We start from the raw sequence: 20311 nt of genomic DNA, 5'->3' as shown, positions 1-20311 counted from the left end.
AAGAGGCTATTGGGACTTCCCTGGCAGTCCAATAGTTAAGACTCCATGCTTCCATTGCAGGGGGCACAGGTTCAATCCAGTGGGTCGGGGAACTAAGATCCCCCATTCCTCGTGGTGCAGCCAAAACAAAAAAATGGAGGAGGACATCAAGGTGGTCAACGACAGACTGAGTGTTCGGTATCACTAATCGTAATGTGAAGGCAAACTGAGATACTACCATGCACACCGAATGGCTAAAACGTAAGTCTGAGAATAACAAGTGTTGGTGAGGATGTGGAACAGCTAGAACTTTTCTACACTGTGGTGGGAGTATGAACTAGTATACGACTTTGGAATAATGTTCAGCAGTACTGTCTAAAGCTAAATATACCTTATTTCTGAGCAAGGTCAGAAATATCAATATTTTATAGTTTTAAAGTCAAATCAACCTTAGTCAAAATGTTTCACATTGAAATTATATAATGGTGAGATCTGAATTCAATTTAGAAAGTGTATAGGTTTCTTGTTTACCAAAGTATAACAATATTTGTATCAGTATAGTACTGAATGCATAGTTTGCAGAAAGGTGAACCCTGGGTGGGACTCTATGTAGGATTTTACAGAGAAGCCTCATCTTATTATAGAAATTTAAATGAAACTTTGAAAAGTTTTGGGCTACATATGTTTCCATAGAAGAGATCTACTTAACTCTCTAAAAATGCTGACCTTTTGACGAGGCAGTATTTGAAGGTGTGGGTCAGTAGCCTTCATAAGCCTTTTAGGGTTTACCTCAGGCAGAGTTCAGGCTAATAAATGCATATAGTTAAAACACCATCTCCATCCTAATTACAGAGAAGAAAGAGCTTTTTAATCCACTTATTTGGGGACAGATCAATAAATGCTTTTACTAGTTTTTAAGGATGGTTCATTAAGAAGGAAAAAATAGATCGCAGATAATATATACTGCACCTATTGCTAAAATGCTCTTTAAATCAAGCGTAAGGATTTCATACTTTAGTACAAGCCAGGGCATTGGGACAACTGAATGGTATGATGTCATCTCTTCTCTAGACAGTTTATTCAATCCAGAGAAGAAGGAAGGAAGGGTAGAATACATGCTCGTTAGGAACAATAAAAGGAAGAATACATGCTCATTTCCTTTTTTTGAAATGACATCCAGACTTAAAAAACTCTGAAATCTTCCTCTGGCCTGAAATATGAAGGGTCTATGTTTGCAGCCAACAGTACATCCTGTTTATGATAAGTGATTCAAGTTCCTGGAATGTCCATTAAAAAAAATCTAACCCTTCAATTTTTACACTGCCCCATGCTATTTCAGTGGAGTGGGAGCTTGTATGGGGGGATGTGTCATTGTGTAAGGTGGTCCACCTCCAATCCCCTGTGGAACAAGATGGAATATAGAAATGTGTTTAAAAACTTAACCAAAGAACAAAACCAGAGCACAGCAATTTGTAATGACTATTTATTAACACATGTATCACAAATGTTCACAATATCAATGCATTCTTGTTGGCATGCGAGACAGAGGAATTGTTTTTTAGGATCTTTTAAAAATATTTTGACTATTGTTCCCCCTTCACACTCATTTTTAAATCCATTTGATGAGGTCCTCGATGTCTGTAATGTCAATGCAAAGAAAAAATATAGAAAGAAGTAAAGTAACAATAGCAGTTAATTGGGGAAAAACAGAAGTAATATTATTTCCTTCACAGGAAGCAACGATACAGCTTTGTAAAAGGATTATACAGGTGCACTAAACTGTCTGTAAGTTCCCAGGCATGTAACAGTAAGGAGCAAGGATGCCACCCAAAGCTCGACAATTTCCTTCGTGCATGACACGTGCCTTTTTCTCCTCATGGACAATTACCAATGCATCTCTTTACATGTCCTAGGCAGCCTGAAGAAGGTAGGCAAGAGCCTTAGTAAAAGGGAAAACGCAACCAAAGGAGATTAAGCCAAAAAGAACAGGTAGCTATCTGCTTACCTACATCTAGGGGGGCGCGGCATTTATCAATCATGATCAAGGGCTAACAGGAGCCTCCCACACTACATGCAGGGCCCTGCAGGGCCAGTGATGGTATGGAGAACCAGTCACCTACAATGAGCTGCAGTTGGACCACGTACAGATGGAGGAGGTGGCACACACAGAGCCTTGGGTGGGGTCCCCTAGGACTAGATGCAGGGAACCTGGCTACACTCTGGCACAACAGGGCTTCACAAGATGGGATGCTACGCACGATGCAGGCTCAAAGGTGGAGCAGAGACTGTGTGGGAGTGTCAGTTGCACGGGGTGAGGGTGTTAGGACAGGTGTATTATGTACTGTGCTCTAACATTCTTTGGAAGTCTTTCAAAGTTTGCTGCAGTTCCTTTCGAAAATGGGTCTCTTCTTCCATCATTCTTGAAAGACTAAGAGAAATTAAAACATGTGAGTGACTCACCATTAATAAGGCCTTAAAATAAGGTAACAAGCTGAAGAGAGCGTTTCGACGTTTTCCAGAGCAGTGCTCACATCTCCTCCCCAGCACCACAGAAATGAGGCTTCGGCACGTGGCCAAGTGCCACCGAGATCAGAGTGAAGTGGCCAGGCAGCACTCTTGTCCCTTTGAAGGGGAGTATGTGCCCCAAAGGGAGAATCCTAGATTTAACTTCCCCCCACCATCACTCACCTTCTTACACCATCTCATACTGGTTGGCCGTGATGAACCGAGACAGACAGCAGGCCAGCAGCATGCCAATCAGCTGTTGGCAGAAGGAAAAAGAGAACGAGGCTGTGAAGTCACCGAGCTAACACATTTCTAACACCGCCCCCTCCGATGTAATGTTTCACAACTGAGGGCTTTTGTACATGAATGGGGCAAGGGCACTAGGGAAAACGATCAAACCCGATTTCAGTGGTGGGATCTAACTAAGACTTAGGGAGTCTAAGTGCTAGTGGAGGTCAGCTGGAGGTTCTCCAGCTGAACATAAGGTTCCAAGTCTAGCTCGCTCTGGCCATTAAAAACAACTTTTGACATGTAAGTAGTAGTAAAATGTGTTCATGTGTTCTGAGAGTAATGAAAAAAATTAAGTACCGCAGAATGCCAGAATTCAAAACCATAAGCGCATGCATTGGGAAGCTACCTCAACGTGGGATGATACCCCAGCCATACCCGGCTGACAGGATAATAGTTCTTTTCCTTGAGACAATGGGACGCTAATCCTTGACTGGGTGAGTTTGCCAGTGAAGTCAGTCATGGCTTGTGAGAAGTGGGGCGGAGCGGGGGCTTTAATTTCTCTTTGTCTCTAAACCATGTAGATATTTTAGGCCCAAATGGGCCCATCTACACCCAAGGTCTACCCCTTGGTTTTTCAGGGGCCCCGGCACAACCAATATCTGGGTACCTCCACCTCCTCAGAAGACCTCAGTCTTCTGCCCACTTTGTGCCTTGACTTAACCTGTAACACAGGTGGATCTGATAAAAAGGTGCTGTGACGCGAGCAAGACATCCTTAAGTGCGGGTGCTTAAGGATCTGCTCATAGGAAATGAAAATTCCCATTCCTGCTGGAGGATCGCTCTTTGGACAGGACCCTGATTGTGCACTGGAGTGTAGAGGGCTGCAGCTTCTCTTGGCCATGTGGGGTCCCTTCTCCTTAAGCAATTGGCCATGCTTAATTGGTTCAGAGGTGGCAATGACCTTTAGAGGTAATCTAGTACAGTGTCGAATGTGGCCCCGGGACCAGCAGAATCAGCATCATCTGGGACCTTGTTAGAAACACATTCTCAGGCCCCACCCCAAACCTGCTGAATCAGACTCTTGGGGATGGGGTCCAGCAATTGGTGTTTTAACAAGCCTTCCAGGTGAGAGAACCACTCATCCAGTCCATCTGCTCACCCTTATCTTACAGGTGACACGTTGGGTCCCACCGTTGGTCAAGGCAACACCTCAACTCTGTTCTAGCTCTCCGCTCAATCCTGCAGGTTCCAACCGGCCTCCCTTTCTTGGTGAAATACCAGACTCTTATCTTCCTTTTTCAAATGGAAATCGTGCTGTGAAATCTGCAAACTATAACTTCTGTCAGGTAAGGAAAATCACCCGACTGGACTTACCCTGTCTCCTACCAAGGCTCTGGCCACCATCATTTTGTGCCACAAAATACGTAGTATCGTGCATGTACCACCAAGTGGCCAGAGGAACCATGGCTGTCACCTCCAGAATACTGTGCCAAATGAGAAACTAAAATCCCCTCCGTGAGTGCAAGGACTCTGAACCTTATAGCTTGTCTCTTTTCATTAGAACTACCATTTTTTAGGACCAACATACACCAGATCACACTTGATACGCTCAAAATTCAGATGCCAGCCAAAACCCAAGTATTAGAGGCACATAGCAGGATCAGGAATATCGAGTTATTTAATACTTACTACATGCCTGGGCAGTATTACCGTCCCAACTGTCCACAGAAGAAAATGGGTTCAGGAGAGGTTAAAGAATCTCCCCCAAACCATACAGGTAACCCACACAGAGTTTAAGCCTCCACCCTCTTCTAGCCAAGGATAGCCCCTTTTCCCACCCTGGGGCCTAGACCCCTTTCCTCTCCAGAATAACTCCTCTGCCTCACGCCACCAAGGGTTCCTTCCTGCCTTACACTGCAGACTTCAGGGAGAGGACTGTGGGTGGGCATCTCTTTATTTGATCTCAAGTTCCCAGACCCTCCTTTCTTTGTAAAGCTTAGCGCTTTAGGTTTTTCTCGTTGACCTCATGTGTATTTTAGCACTTAACAGTAGCCAGCGTTCCACTGCACAGTTTGCAATGCTCCTGGCCCCCATGGCAATTCACGAGCCACACAGCCAGAAAATTCCACAGTACACTTCAATATTTCTTGCATCTGAGATGTCTGCTTTCAAGGAAATATGGCATGTCCCTCCATCTTTTTTTCCTCAAACAGAAACAGCGTCATCCTTAAGGGCACCAGACAAACTTTCTCACAGAAATAATAACTTTTAAAAATATAAGTAAAAACAAAAGCTATTTGCTTTCAAACTAACTACGTTTTGTATTTCTAGGGCAACAGTATACCTTCTGTTTGCCCATGGGAGAAGACATTTTTTTTTTAATTATTTTTTAACATCACTGCGTGAAGTTGTTAGAGCTTAAAGTTGATCAAGGGTTCATTATACAACTTATGATTGTCGTTATCACTCACATTTTGATCCGTTAGGTTTTTGTTCCAACCTTATGTATACTATGAACGCAATTTATTACCGTAAAATTTTAAAAACTGACATCATGAAAGTTTGAGTGAAGAAGAATTTTTCGGTGAATTTTAGGCAGATACTTTCTCTGATTGTCCAAGCGACATATATATATATATATATATATATATACACTAGTGTCTCAGAAGGTGACAGTTCTTCAGAACATAGTTCTGATTCAGACGATGTGAATGTTAGACCAACAAAAGACAGAAAACCTTAGTGATTGATTCTGATATGGAAAGTGAAAACGAAACTCATGGTGCTGGAGAATGGTCCTTTGCTTCTACAGAAGGGTGGATTGAAGACAATATTTCATGGAAATTAGACTTTATAGGAGTGTCAGGTGTAACTATTGACTAATAACGCACAAAGTGTTAGTGAAATAACAGAATTAATCTTTGGTAACGACTTTTTCGAGTTGGTCGCCTCTCAAACAAACCTGTATCACCAACAGAATGAAAAATCGTATAAAAAGTATGATAAGGCTTTAAAATGAACTGCTGTAACCAACAGTGACATGAAGAAGTTTCTTGGATTAATAATTTTGATGGGACAAATAAAGCCACACTGGAAAGAATATTGGTCAACTGATCCCTTACTTGAAACACCTATCTCTCCACAGATTATGACGAGAAGAAGGTTCAAACAAATAATGACATTTCTTCACTTTAACGATAACTCAGAAACTCCACTTCCTGCAGACAGAATTTCAAAAGTTAAACCTCTTCTGGATTATTTTCTACCCAAATTTCAACTGATCTATATACCTAAACAAGAGCTATCCCTTGAGGAGGCAAAGATAAAGTGGAGAGGACGACTCAGATTCAAAACCCATAATCCCGGAAAATTTACAAGATATGGAATTTTGGTCAGGGTGCTTAGCGAAAGTGAAACTGGATATATATGCAACCTTGAGATTTACACGGGTGAAGGAAAGAAACTGCAAGAAACAATATTATCAGTCCTACAACCTTATCTTGGTTCATGGCACCATATTAACCAGACAATCTTTACAACAGTGTGTCCATATCTGAAATATTGTTGAAAAATAAACCCAGAGTTTGTGGGACTATAAGAGAGAGTCGTGGTCTACCAAACCAATTAAAGGAGAAATCTAAAAATCTACAGAGGGGAGAAGTGATTCTTCTTATATGGAAAGACAAGAGGTTAGTCCACATGGCGACATTATTCATGACTCCTCCACAGCATCTACAGGAAAGTTAGGAGGACTGGACATCAGATAACTAAGCCCACATGTATATTAGAGTACGACGAATATATGAAAGGAGCTGATCGATCTGATCAATATCTGGCAAACTTCAATATCCTCTGGAAAACTCGAAAATGGTATAAGAAAGTGGGTTTCTATTTGATTAATTGTGGTGTATTCAATGCGTTTAAAATTTATTGTAGCCTGGGCTGCCCTGGTGGCGCAGTGGTTGGGAGTCTGCCTGCCGATGCGGGGGACGCGGGTTCGTGCCCCGGTCCGGGAGGATCCCACATGCCGCGGAGCGGCTGGGCCCGTGAGCCATGGCCGCTGGGCCTGCGCGTCCGGAGCCTGCGCTCCGCAACGGGAGAGGCCACAGCAGTGAGAGGCCCGCGTACCGCAGGAAAAAAAAAAAATTATTGTAGCCTTAGTGCACAGAATAAAAAGTCTTACAAGCAATTTTTGTTAGCAGTAGCTAGAGAATGGTTAACTGACAATCCTGGTGAACGTAGTGGTAGTCCCGCACCTGGTCCTTCTTGTGGCGTTTCTGAAAGAGCCCCCTGCAAAGACCCACCCTGTCGACCACCAGGTAAAATAAATGAACATCTTCTAGAGGAAATGATACCCACAGGACTAAAATAAAAAATGCCGCCAGAAAGTATAGAGTCTGCTCTTCCAGGGGAAAGCACAGTGAAACATGGCATATTTGTAATAGATGTTCTGTTCCCCTGCACAGAGGTGCCTGCTATACCGCCTATCCCGTTGAAACGAAATATTAGAATGCTTTAGTAAGACGTGAACAAAGTTTCAGGTAAATACATTAAGTGCAAAAAAAGTTGTTTACTCAGACGCGGGTGTTTCAATATTCACTTACAGAACAAATCGCCGGCCACAGGCGTTAGTTTCTGCAAAAATCCCCCGGGCAATAATGTTAACATCTACTCAGAAATTGTTCCGGAAAAAAGTCCTGAGCTGAGGCACACACAAGCTTTGTGAAAACAGCAGTTTACATATATTGGCTTTTATTCTAGTTAATTCTAGGGCAAGAAAAACCAGGATTTGGGATATGGTGGGTGTTTTGAATTGCTCGCAGGATTACTGACGTCAAATTTGCTACAGTGTTTGCTACAGTGTCTCATCATATTCGAGAGAAAACTTTGATCTCTCATTTCCCTAAGCACCAAGTTAAGGGAAAGCGGGGAGCGGGGGAAACATCCTATACTTAATACCATCTACTACCAGATTATTTCTAGGTACATAACTGAAAGCCTGGTAAAGACATAGCCTCTTCCTCAGAGTCGGGACCAAACGCTCGCTTGCCACTAGACCCGATTAATCTGTACACAGAAAAATCCATCTTTGTTTTAGGTTAAATATATGTAAAAAGCGCCTCAAAGAACAGAGGGATTCCAGGCTGCCCCTCAGAAGCACACTGCCGACGTGTCTTAAGGCTGGAGACTGTGGGCACCGGAACAAACTTCTGCTTTAAACCCCGGAGGAAGACGGGAAAAGGAGAGCTTGCCTCTTACGCAAACAGCCCTCAGGACGGAGACCCCAGAGTCACCTCTGCCTCTCCCCGTGACTGGCGAAGTGTCAAGTGCCGTACAGCCTAGGGAGTCTGAGGTCAGATTATTTATATTGGGTCGTCTAAGACTTTATCTAATCGTTGGAAGTAACATTTTATTTTTACCGCTCTCGGCCTTCTCTGTACTACATATTCTGCTTTCTTTGGGGTCATGAAAACCTCTGGGAGGCCCTTTGAGAACTGAGAAGCCAGAGAGGGAAGGACAGACTTACAAAAGGTATACTCTAACCTTCTCGAAGCATATCCCCACAAAGAGAGCGCCGGTAACAGCGATCACGTCGCTGGGGCTCTGCCAATTACTAGGAACAGGATGGACTCCAAGAGTCGGCAGAGGGGCTGAGAGAGGGGTGGGGTCCAGGTCAGCAAAGGCGACAGGGCAAGGCTGTCTTCCCCTGCGATCACCATGGGAGGTAAACGTGGCCCGGTCCCCGATTCCTGAGGGGCAGAGAGAGGCCAGCAAACAAGGTGTAAAAGGCAACTTTCTTAACAAGAAAGTGGCAAAAGCGATAGGTCGAGAATTTCGATCCTTAGAATGTCTGTGGAGATTTTATGTTCATGACTGAACTGGGTAAGTGCCAAGGTATCTGGTTTGAAATAAAACTGTATAAATGCTTTTAGGGACCGTTTCCAGGCCTGAAAACACTAGGGGAATAAGTAAAAACTTCCGTTAGCCTTATTCAGCCATGTCTCATCAAGGCTATTGACACCTTTGTTCCCTGCCCTCTATACAGAAAAGGTAAACAAGGCCCAGAAAAGAATCCTTGGTCCGTAAGGAATCATCTCAGTAGCCTGTGGGCCCTGGAGGAGGCCCTGCAGGGGTGAGGGTCAGGGGATGGATAGGTAGGAAGAGGATCTGTATTTGTTTAATGTATTTTTGGCTGTGTTGGGTCTTTGTTGCTGCACGCGGGCTTTCTCTAGTTGCAGTGAGTGGGGCTACTCTTCATTGCGGTGCGTGGGCTTCTCATTGCCGTGGTTTCTATTGCTGCGAAGCATGGGCTCTAGGGGCCCGGGCTTCAGTAGCTGTGGCTCACGGGCTCAGTAGTTGTGGCTTGCGAGCTCTAGAGCGCAGGCTCAGTAGTTGTGGCACACGGGCTTAGTTGCTCTGCGGCATGTGGGATCTTCCCGGACCAGGGCTCGAACCCATGTCCCCCCGCATTGGCAGGCGGATTCGTAACCACCGCGCCACCTGGGAAGCCAGGATCTGTATTTTTTTTAATGAGTACCTTTGTCTTTGCAATTCCACGGACTCAAATCCTTTCATTATAAAGGCACAAACTGAGCTCCATTTAGGTGCTATATGAAGCAAGAACAAAGGTTATCTCTGGCCTAAACGTTGAATACAGCAGACCAGATGAGACCATCAGAATTGTAATCCTGGCTCTACAGTAGCCACCCAACCTCAAGCAAAGCACTCAACTCTCCCTTCTGGAAAACAGCTCCACCGTCCTTACTCAGGACTGTAACATTCTGTGCTTTGGGGGATTAATCCAGCCTAATAGTCTCCAAGTCTAGCGAAGCTATTTACGTTGGATACAGAAGTGCTAAATACAGAGACCCATAGCAGAAGGCCAACCAAGGCGGGAAGCAGTGTCACAAACTGAGCAATACAAGTGTCCAGACTCGGACGCTTGGTTTCCAGGTCATGTTAGGGACGAGGGAGGTGAGGCTATTTCTCTGTGTGTGTGTTCCCAAGACCCCTCGAATAAAAGAGTAGCTGCCAAAGATGCAGGGAGGAGGTACCCTATAAAAACACACTCAGCCATCTGCTATAAATTCATAGGGCCGCAGGACCTGCCCATCAAGTCCAGACAAATGGCCTTTTCCTTGAGAGGGCAAAGGCACTGGGACTTTGTGCAGAGAAATATTAAACACCTGCCCAAACCCTGCTATCCAAAAACAGCACTCAAGAGCTAGCTTTAAGTTAGCTAAGTTAGGTAACAGGACAGAGTTCTCACACAGTCTATTAAAAGGCTAGACTCGGCTTAGTTTCCCTTGTACTTTATACTACCTTTGATTTCTAAGACAACAGATGGGCAAGGCCGGTTTGTTCCAACAGAGGATAGCGTGGACGTCATGAGAGCAGGTGAGGAAGAGGGCAAGGAGAAGGCGGAGAGCAGGTAAGGAGTGGGGCAGGGTGCTCTCTTCTTTCCCTACTCACTCTGGCCTCTACTCGGCAGAGCTTGCTTTCTTCTACGAAGGCTACCACATAGGCCACTGTGACTGATTTATTGGTATCAGCCAACATCTGCTAAGTTTTACTATAACACTTGTTCTAGAATTTTTGAACACCTGTGGCTAAAGCTTTGGTGGCAGGTGAGTAAGGCTGGTTCTTGAATGGGCATCTGGTAAGTGGCCACCGTGGTCCCAGAGAGGCCCCGGATCTACTGAAAACTGGAAGCCAGCTTCAGCTTCCAGGTACCCTGAGGCTGCTGGCACCGTTAAAAGCTGCAGTTCCTAGTGCGTCTGGCTAATAACAGCTGGCCGTGGCCATTCCTTTTTCTGCCCCAAGCTGAGCACAGCAGATCTCAAGTCTCTGCCCCACTGTGGTTGACCGGCCACGTGGGTGAATGGTACTGCCTCTGCAATGCTCCTGGGCTTTGGGTTTTGTTTTCTTATCCCAACAACTCCGTAGTACCTTGAAGAAACCTAAACTCTGTGAAGAGAGTCTGTCTGGGGCTTCCTTGGGGCCAAAGCCCCTTTCTCATTGCCCCAGAGGGCCACAGAGCAAACTCGGCGAGCCCCACGGCAGGGGTTTCTTCCACGTAGCACACAGAGATGAGTGCTCATCGGGCCAGATAACCACTGGTCTACACCCTAAATCCCTCCACGGGGATGTGAGAAGTGTGAGAGGTATTAATCAGATTCTTTATGACCTGGTTCACCTCACTCACGAAAGTAGGACTGTTTTCCCAACTCCTCGTGGCCACATGGAAAGGTTCTTGGATGAAAAGATGTTTCATCCACGAGAGTCCTGGCTCTCTGAGGCTCTCTTTTCCCCAGGGAGAGTACCGGCTTCGTGTCCCTTCCTGGGTCTAGGGTAGCCCTTAGGGCCGACTGCAGCCATATTCCTTCCTCCAAGGGGACGGTCCTCCTCAAACGCAAGCACAAGCCTGTCCTGTAGGTGGTTAACCCAACACTGCACATACATATGTAAAGCAGACCATATGCGCACCTGCCAGATGCCTCCTGCACACTGCGTCGGACACATGGTCCAGAATCCTCTAAAATGTCCCCTGGCCATTACTGATATGTCACTGAAGTGTTATTACTGAAACAGGATAGCAACCAGAAGAAAGTTCAGGGCTGCAACTTCTTTTGATGTGTCTCTCGAGACCGAGTTAATCAGTACTGTCTGTGGCACCAATCTGGTCTGTGTGTGTTGGCGTGTTGAGGGTTTAAGCCCTTCCCGAGCCGCAAAAAAAAAAAACAAAACGTGGTAAAAGATTTTTAAAACTGCCACAAGAAATACACACTCGTGCTGGCTGGGCCCACATGCCCTTGTGAGAGGAAATGTCACACACGGTTTGGTAACTTCTTGGGAAGAAAAGCTTATTAGACTTAACTGAGGCCAAGCCCTCCATGTGCAGAAACTGCCAGGCTAACATGCCTTGATCTAAGTGGTGGTCAGTACACAGGTAAGCTCATTTTTTGATAACTTATTAAGCCGTACACTTACAATGTGTGCGCTTCTCTTCATAGGCCGTATTTCGATAAAGATGTTTTAGGAACAAACTTAAAGAAGATTAAAGTGCATCTGCATTGCTCAGCAAGAAGGGAAGTGGTATAGGGGCCGTGGAGGGAGGGGTATAATTATAGTCTGCGAGACCTGATATAGAATTCAGGCAGATAAAACCAGAGCCATGGCAACATTACTGAGGTAACACTAATTGGGCTTTGTTGGGAAAATGATCTGTTGGTCTGAAGAAAATTCTGTGTTAAAGATAAATCAATTTTTTTTTGGTTGTTTGTTAGGTATATATGCCGATCCTTCCACCCACAGCAACATTATAGCAACTGGCCGGGAGATCAGAAGCCTGTGGGGCAACACACCGCCTGGTGCAGGTGGGCAAAATTTTAGATTTAGCTTAATCATGTTCCATCCTCGAGTATGTGTGGCATAATGGCTTCTCCCATTCTCTTTCAGAGGCTGGGTGGAGATAAAGGCATATAACATTTCATATACACAAATTCAGTTTCCTCTTAAGAAACAATAATCAAACCTTGAGATCCAATAATGACAGGATGAAATTTGCTACATTTCGGCTTTCTTTAAAAGGGAGCGATCTCATGCACAATCCCCGGGAACTAAGAACCAAAAAGGGACAGGTCAACCAGGAAAAGAGCCCTACCCCCCCCTCCCCGAATCCAAATCAGCCATTTGATGTTTGGAGTTGCTTAGGTTCCAATTAAGGCAACACTTTGTTCAGCTAACCTCCATTTGACCTACAGAAGAAGGGAGTTGTTTTTCTGGAGCTAGTCATTAGTTGAACTGTAACCAATATTCCCTTGATGGCAAAACTTCATTTAAGTTGAAAAAGGAAAATCAATAAACAGATGACCTGAGGACTAATGAGCAAGGAGTTTTGACCCCATCCATCAGCCTTTCCCCAGGCACGGGGAGGCCGCCAGAGAATCTGGAGACCAGGGGGAGGGAAAGGAGAGCAGGAGACAGAGGAAAGGCTAGGTCCGACCGCAAGATTACCTGGGAGAATGCGATCCCAAAAGCCACTCCAGCGATGATTCCCATGTTGGTCTCCATGAAACTGGTCACCAGATCATAACAACCCTGAAAACACAGAGACACGGTCTCAGAGACATGTTTCACCCAGGCCAGACCGGCTGGGTTACCTCGCGACACTCCCACATACACCCCAACCTTCATTTCGCAAACAGAATGAAAAATCTCAAACATACAAACGGTACAGAACCCCCAAGTGACCCTTCCTCTAAAATCACAGTGAACATATGGCCAATCTTGTTTCATTTAAATTTCAACACGCATCCCCTGGCTGGATTATTTTAAAGTAAATCCCAGATATACACTTTCATCCACAAACGTTTCTGTTGTATGATGAAATTTAGCAAGAAGTCTGTAAGATCCATGAGGCGAATGCTGTAGGGATACAGAAGCAGACTTAAACACGTGCAAAGGCATTCTGCATCCCTGATCAGGAAAACTCAGCATCATAGACATAGTTACTAGCATTTTGACCACAAATGACAGAATCTTAGATAAATAAAGTGAAATCCTCTGGTTAGAAGGTGGTGTTTGAATACCTGCCAACTTTATGGTATTTTAGGGTTCTTCCTACGGAGACCATTAAGCTTTTTTTTTAGGGAAAAACCCATGTTCTAGAGTCATATTTTCCACAGATTTACTATGGGACCTTGAAGAAGTCACTTACCCTCTCTCTATTATGATGTCAATAACCTCATTCGTAAAATGAAGTGAGTTTCCCTTTAACATCCTGTGAAATCTCCACATGTTGTGATTAAAACCAACACCAATTTTACCAATTTCAGTGTTAGTTTAATACTGATAAAGTTTAATTTCTTTAAAAGAAATGGTCTGGTTGGAGTTCGACAATGTTGCTAAACTAGTTTTGTTGTTATTCTGGATTGTATTTTTTATCAACCCAGTCCAGGTAGGACACCAAATTTTGTGCATCACTCGTAAGGCAAAGGCAAAAGCTGACTCTTCCTGTTAAAACGCCTGACAGCTCAAACAGCAGGAATTAGCGAACATATATGTGTGTCAGTGTGTGAGTGTATTTCTGTAGTTTGGAACTGGGCCAAATCAACCTACACTTCTGAACTGACGTGTTCAGCTTTGGAAGACATGGTCATTTTCCAGTTTTCTGAAAAAGGGCCCCAACTTGAATGTATGAAGTCTGTGAAAAATCAAGACAATTTCATAAACAGGGTAAAGAGGATTATTGTTAATCAAGAAAGGCCCACTAAAGTGTAGTAACATCTGAGGAACAAGAACAACCAAAAACATGTCTCCCATTTTTAAATTCAAAGTTTAAACATTTCTCATAGAGCTTGTGAAAAGTCTGTTTGCAAAGACCAAGATGCATTAATTTAGCAGCAGTGCTTTGACACGTGTTTTCAATGCAATGGACAAACTATGCTCCTTAGTTACCTGATGCAAATTTGAAGGCAGGGGCGGGAAAGGAAATGCGTTATCGCTCATGGCGAGTTTTGCAATTTGCTTCTCTCTTTATAGGAGAAGCTTGCTCACCGATTTCATTTCTACTAGTGAAACTGTATATCACACTATTTTCCAAAAGGTAGTGGAAAGAAAGTCAGTTCGGGTTAGGAAGAAGTCAAAGCCAGAAGAGAGGTGGATATTCCCGAATGGCAGCAGCTAAGATAGAGTTTTTCTGCGCTGGTCGTCCTGTATCTCCTCCCCACAGCGATGCTCGGGCCAGGGAATGAAGTTCAGACCACTGCCAGTGTCACATCAGCTCAAAATACGGAAACACAAACCCAGTAATAAAAACCAGAGAGACGTGAGGTGGGCTATTTTCTTACTCTGCAAAATAGTTTGGGATAGGTGTTTTTGGTCTTTTTTCGGGGTGGGGGGGAATAGGGTTATTTTTTCTATTTTTTTTGTTTTTGCTGTGAACTTTAAATTCTGCACATAAGGTGAATATGTTTTCTAAAGTATGAAATCTCCTACAATGGAGTAGAAATCAGTCAGTCATATTATTTTTGAAAAGCCCACTCCAAGCAGTAAGAGAAAACAGAAAAATGAAGTAAGGGCCTGGCATTAGTACTACTGTGGCAAAACCGTTCTCTCTAAACCTTGCTCCTCGCACCGGGGTTTTGCTACAAGCAGCAGAAGCAGCATTTACTGGGGATTTTGTTAGGAATGCAGAATCTGAGACCTCACTCCAGACCTACTGAACCAGAATCTGCCAGATCCCGGAGTTACTCATTTTTAATGTTTTAATGAATGTTAATATCTCCAGATGTTTCACGTGCCCATTTGAGAAGCACTCTTCACTAAGAAAAGTTCCTCCACCCTTTTTCACTCTAAACAAAGAGCAAATTAATAAATTATAGCAATAGGAGAGTGACTTAAGGTGAAAAGATGAAAGTGATTTAGCTTCTTCGTTGTTGTTTAAACGATACAAGACCCAGGCTGTAATAAATGCTTTCCTTCTCCAGCTTTTCCTCTGTTGTTCACTCTGTGGACCCACAAGCCCATTTTCCAGGTCTCGGCCTAGCTCTGCAGACTGCCCGAACTGCTTCGATCCTACAACCCCAGTGCACGTTTGCCTTCCACCTCAAATTCTCCCCGAAAATTCTCTTATCTACCCACAACGATCTCTCTTAATTTCCGAAAATGAAAGCCTGATTGTCAGGTGTGAGATCAATCTACAGAGACCTGCTGAACGTCCTAGGAAACACCCAGAAACAGAACAGGTAATTTGCTCACCCTCTCAGCAAGTCTAAATCAACAGGGCCTCTGATGGGAAACGCCTGCAAGTGGCAGGCTTTTCAGTAGCAGGAGTAGCACGGCTGCTTCCAGGCAGGTACTGGGAGGAGGTACCTCGGGAGCTGCCAACCAGAATAACTCTCTTCTTCTTGCCCTGGCTCTTTAAAAAAAAAGGCAAGGAATTCCTAGGGGGTAGGGGTCGGTCAATGCTGTTAGCTAACTGAACCTGTGGACGTTTGATCACCGTGCTTAGCAAAACCAAAATCAAAGCTGTCCTCAAAACAAAACAATAAATATCCTGCTTAACCGCTCTCACCTTCCTGCTCTCTGCCGGTGATTTGTACAAGGTAGGTTTCTCAGGCTGCCAGGTAAGAGCCCAGAGCCACCTTTCTGTGCTATCAGGGCACAGGGTTCAAGACACTAAAAGATCTATGGGGACTGAGAATACATGTATTTTATATAACAGGATTCCACAGAACTAGGACACGGTGGGAGTTAATCTTCCTGGGGGAGGGAGTCAGTTTGGGGAGGCTAACCTTTATGAGCATCGACTATCACTCCACATCTCCACCCCATCCGCACTGCTTACCTTTTATAGATGAGGTGTCACAGACTCAGGCCTGGGAAATAATTGGTCTGAGAAGTTCAGGTGGGCATTAAATGAGAATATCTAATGAAACTTCCTAGGCAAATTTCAGTTTTCATTCACTTTCTCCCCACAGAGGGAGCCAGGTTGGAGGGTAAAAGGGAAGTGAGAGAGAAGTATCTCTTCCAGGTATTTGAGGCACCCAGGAAAATGTAAAGTAGGATTGGCGGGGCGGGGGTGGGGGGAGGCTGGGAGCGAGGCCAATTTGTAGGTTATCAGTGAAGTGAAAAAATGCTCCGCTATCTTTCTGGAAATCACTGTAAGGATTCTAGAGATGCACTATAGGATCTACCTCTAAGCCTGCTTTTGAATACAAACAAAAGACCCTCCCTACAAGGACCTGCTGCATCATTTCTAATAAAAGGCACAGGATGGTAGGGTGGAAGACAGACATCACCGTTACTGTCGTGACATTTACACCACAGCTACCATTTAACCTCACAGTTAACGTTCATCTTGTCCTTTACTCTCGGCCATGCACTGTGCTTTAGATGCTTTATCTCATTCAATTCTCCTATCAATCCTAAGGGGCAAGAACTGTTATTCTCTCCATTTTACAGATGAGAAAAACAAGGCTGAGAAAGGTTAAGTAACTTGATCAAGATCACACAACCAGCAAGTGGCTGAGCCAGAATTTAAACTGCAGTCTGACTCCAGACCCTGTGGTCCTGACTTCGAAGCCCTCAACTTTCACAAAAGAAGTAGTTTGGGTGAAATTTTTTTTCAGAAAGAAGGCTTTTATCAAGGTTGATGATTGCTGCCTCTACAAAGGACCTCCTGAGGCTCTGCTGTGCCAATATCTCACTCCATAAAGCACGTCTTGCCTTCTGTACATCGGAGCATCCACTGAGTGCCAGGTCTGCTCAGCACTTCACACGATGGCAGCATAATGACATATACGGATGCTCAGTGGAGGTGTCCATGAAGAAACCAGGAGTCACCTTGCTGATGAGAGGCGAAGGAGGCCTCAAACTTTGGGTTCATAAAAAATTCCAGTTGGAACAGATGTACTCTTAGCTCACACAAGAAGCTGTCTGTACTGAACATCATATCTCACCACACCAACAGCCAAGTAATAAACCCAGAATGACAAAAGGAGCTTCCAGAATATGGCAACAACGCCTTGCAGCAGTTCTGCTACAGATACCAACATTACATGGGTAAAATATAGAAACCATCTCTTAACATTCTTATCTTGAAAGGATGGCTATCTTCTGTGAATTATTCAGTAGTTGGCCCAGATCCCATAGAATTTTGAAGACCTTAGAAAACTAGAACTTTGGGATTTCCCTGGTTAAGTAAGACTCCAGGGAAGTCCAATAGTTAAGACTCCATGCTTCCACTGCAGGGAGCACGGGTTCGATCCCTGGTCAGGGAACTAAGATCCCACATGCCGTGCAGCGTGGCCAAAAAAAAAAAGAAAAGAAAACTAGAACTTTACCTTAGTAAGAAAAGAAGATTTACCTGATGGCGGCATAACCACAGGTAAACTCAACAGTAGGGTTTTTTCCCTCCCTTTTGTTTCAGCAAGACATAGTTTCTATCTGGCATTTCCCTAAATGTTTGAGGATAGATAGCCCTCACACACAGCTGTATCACGTCTTCATCAGATTCTCTGCAGAGTGGAATACAGAATTGATTTTCCTTTTCTCTACCTAAGTTTCATTTCCCTCATTTCTACTACGTACTAACTTTCAAACTTCTCTTGGCCAGTTTTTTTTTCTTCTCTAATTGCTTTGGGAGTCAGGATGTTGAGAGTGAGTTGAAGTTGTTGATTTCTTTTCCCAATGCAGTGAAGTCCCTAAAATCAAGGCCACCCTCCTCGCAGAAGCAGATGCTGTCTGTCAACTCGACTCCCTCTTTCCGCTGAGGACTGGCACCCAGCTGGGAATAATTTCATGTTTCGAAGGTACATTAAGCAGAAGACAGACACCCAGAAAGAAGAAAGGCCACATTCCCTGACATCAGCATCAGGGTTAACAGGAACCACTTGCTAACCCTTCCTAACTATGCCTCGTAGAGTCTCGCTGAGGCACGGCTTTCTCCTTCAGAAGTGGGCAGCCCAGTGCCTCTCCCTGGCCAGAAAGAACCACAAAGGAAGATTCCTGACTCTCTCCAAGACTATCATTTCTAACCTATCTGTCATAATTTCACAGAGACAAAAAAGCCCTCCCCAGACATTCACCACTGAGTCCCATCAGGACCAAGAGGGAGCGAGTACCTTCTGGTTCACTTTAGTGGCGGCCACGGTCAGGTTGTGCAGATCCTGGGGATTACAGTCAGTGTCGTTCATGCAGCAACTCGGGGGGATGCCGTGCTCCAGAAAGTAGGGGCTGCTGCTCCAGTTGGTGTAGTTCTGCACCCCACAGCAGCTCAGCTGTTAACGGGAAAAGGAAAAGAATTAAGTGTGGCAGATCAAAGGCACTGTGGTCTCTGCACCCAGCGCCTTGCAGCTTTTAAGAGAAAAACATGGGCCCAGGCCCTAAGTCGACAGGCATGGCTTTGGCGAGTCAAGATGAGCTGAAGCTCCACTAACAATTCTACTCACTGGCATACCCACGTGAACTCAGCGGACGAAGTGAGTCCTAGATGCCATATTGCGTTGGTTTCCACCTCCCAAAGCCAAGCAGCTGCTCTCTGGCCTGGCTAAGCATCAAAATCACCTGCGTGATTAGGTGCTGCTAAAGAGACAGACGTAGAGATCTACTGAATCAGGACTGTCGATGGGGAGCTCAGGCCAAAATGGTTTTAGAAAGCTCTCCCCAAGATCTGTACTAATACGTACATAAATGGTTTAGGGGGAAAAAAGATGCACATGGAGGAAGAGAGAGAGTGGGTGTTGGTAAACTACAGCCCACCAGCTACCTGGTTTTGTAAATCAAGTTTTACTGGGACACAGCTGTGCCTCTGTGTTACGCGTTGTCTAGGGCCGATTTTGTGCTACAGAGTTGAGTAGCTGTGACAGTCAAAGCCTCAAATAGTTACTACTTGACCCTTTACAGCAAAGATGTGCCAACTGCTGACATAGAGGATATTGGAGCGGATGGGGCAAAATATATCATTAATTGGTGAATCCGGGTAAAAGGGGTAGAGCTCCTTGTACTATTCCTGCAGTTTTTCTGGGTAACTGAGATTCTACCAAAATAAATTACCAAAAACATAAAAATACTGCTTCTGAAGTAAAAACAAAACAACACAACAATAAAAGACACCCCTCAATCAAAAACCTCTCCAGGGGCTTCCCTGGTGGCGCAGTGGTTGAGAGTCCGCCTGCCGACGCAAGGGACGTGGGTTCGTGCCCCGGTCCGGGAGGATCCCACGTGCCGCGGAGCGGCTGGGCCCGTGAGCCATGGCCGCTGAGCCTGTGCGTCCGGAGCCTGTGCTCCGCAACGGGAGAGGCCACAACAGTGAGAGGCCCACGTACCGCGAAAACAAAAAAACAAAATAACCTCTCCAGATGATCCTGATGGGCAGTCAGGCTTGAGCACCTCCAGGCAGGAAACAACTACTTTCCTCATATCCTCTGAGAAGCACCAGGCAGCCTAGGCCATTCACACGCCTGCAGGATCCTCAGTTGCTCTGAGATCGGCTCTCCAACCCCACTGCACCGCCCAAGCCGGTGAACACAGCTCACTGCCCAGCCTCAAGACACCCTTCCCAGAAGGCTGGTCTTAGGGAGCCAACTCGAAGTCAGGCTGTCCTACACTCACTGTTCCAAGGCTTCAGATTTTAAGGGCAAACTAGCTCTCCTTGGGATGCTCACATCCTTACGGATGAAAAGCAAACCGGAGGGAGTGGTCCTTCTTGGCACTGATTACCTGGATCCCCGGACCCTGAAAAAGTACTGGATGTCCACTGTTGGAAAGGGAACTGGGCCAAGAGGCGGAGAGTGGGGCTCAAGAGCAAACACTGCCAGTCCAGCGTCACCGGCAGCCCACAAGTCCAAGGCCCGACCTCGCAGGCCATTGCCGGCCCCATCTCCTTCCTGGAACTTACGCTGCGCTGCACGTGATCCACCGCCCGGCTCCTCTCGTCGTTGCCATTGTAATTCTGCATGGCATCAGTGTAAGTCCTCAGGAAGGTGTCCTTGATCTAGGGAAGACAAGGGGTGATGTGCTTCTGGTCCACTGCAGCCCAGATGGACACAGATTCTTACCAACTTCCACCCCAAAATAGCCTCTTCTGAAA

The 20311-nt window shown here is 45.2% G+C and overlaps 1 protein-coding gene across 1 annotated transcript in view; it reads right to left on the bottom strand.

Annotated features, from left to right (window-relative positions):
- Positions 1–1446: 1446 nt before the first annotated feature.
- The window catches only part of TSPAN7 (tetraspanin 7), a 136701-nt gene continuing 117836 nt past the window's right edge, over positions 1447–20311 (bottom strand). Inside the window, exons 4-8 of the mRNA XM_032620718.1 lie at positions 20120–20215; positions 18345–18500; positions 12733–12816; positions 2668–2740; positions 1447–2407 (exon numbers count right to left, since the gene is read on the bottom strand). Of these exons, the coding sequence (XP_032476609.1) occupies positions 2672–2740; positions 12733–12816; positions 18345–18500; positions 20120–20215 (405 nt within the window). The 3' untranslated portion in view covers positions 1447–2407; positions 2668–2671. The remainder of the gene's footprint in view (positions 2408–2667; positions 2741–12732; positions 12817–18344; positions 18501–20119; positions 20216–20311) is intronic.

Source organism: Phocoena sinus, chromosome X (assembly GCF_008692025.1).
Source record: "Phocoena sinus isolate mPhoSin1 chromosome X, mPhoSin1.pri, whole genome shotgun sequence".
NCBI lineage: Eukaryota > Metazoa > Chordata > Mammalia > Artiodactyla > Phocoenidae > Phocoena > Phocoena sinus.
The sequence above is the reverse complement of the archived record's forward strand: the minus strand, read 5'-3'. Positions and strand labels throughout refer to the sequence as shown.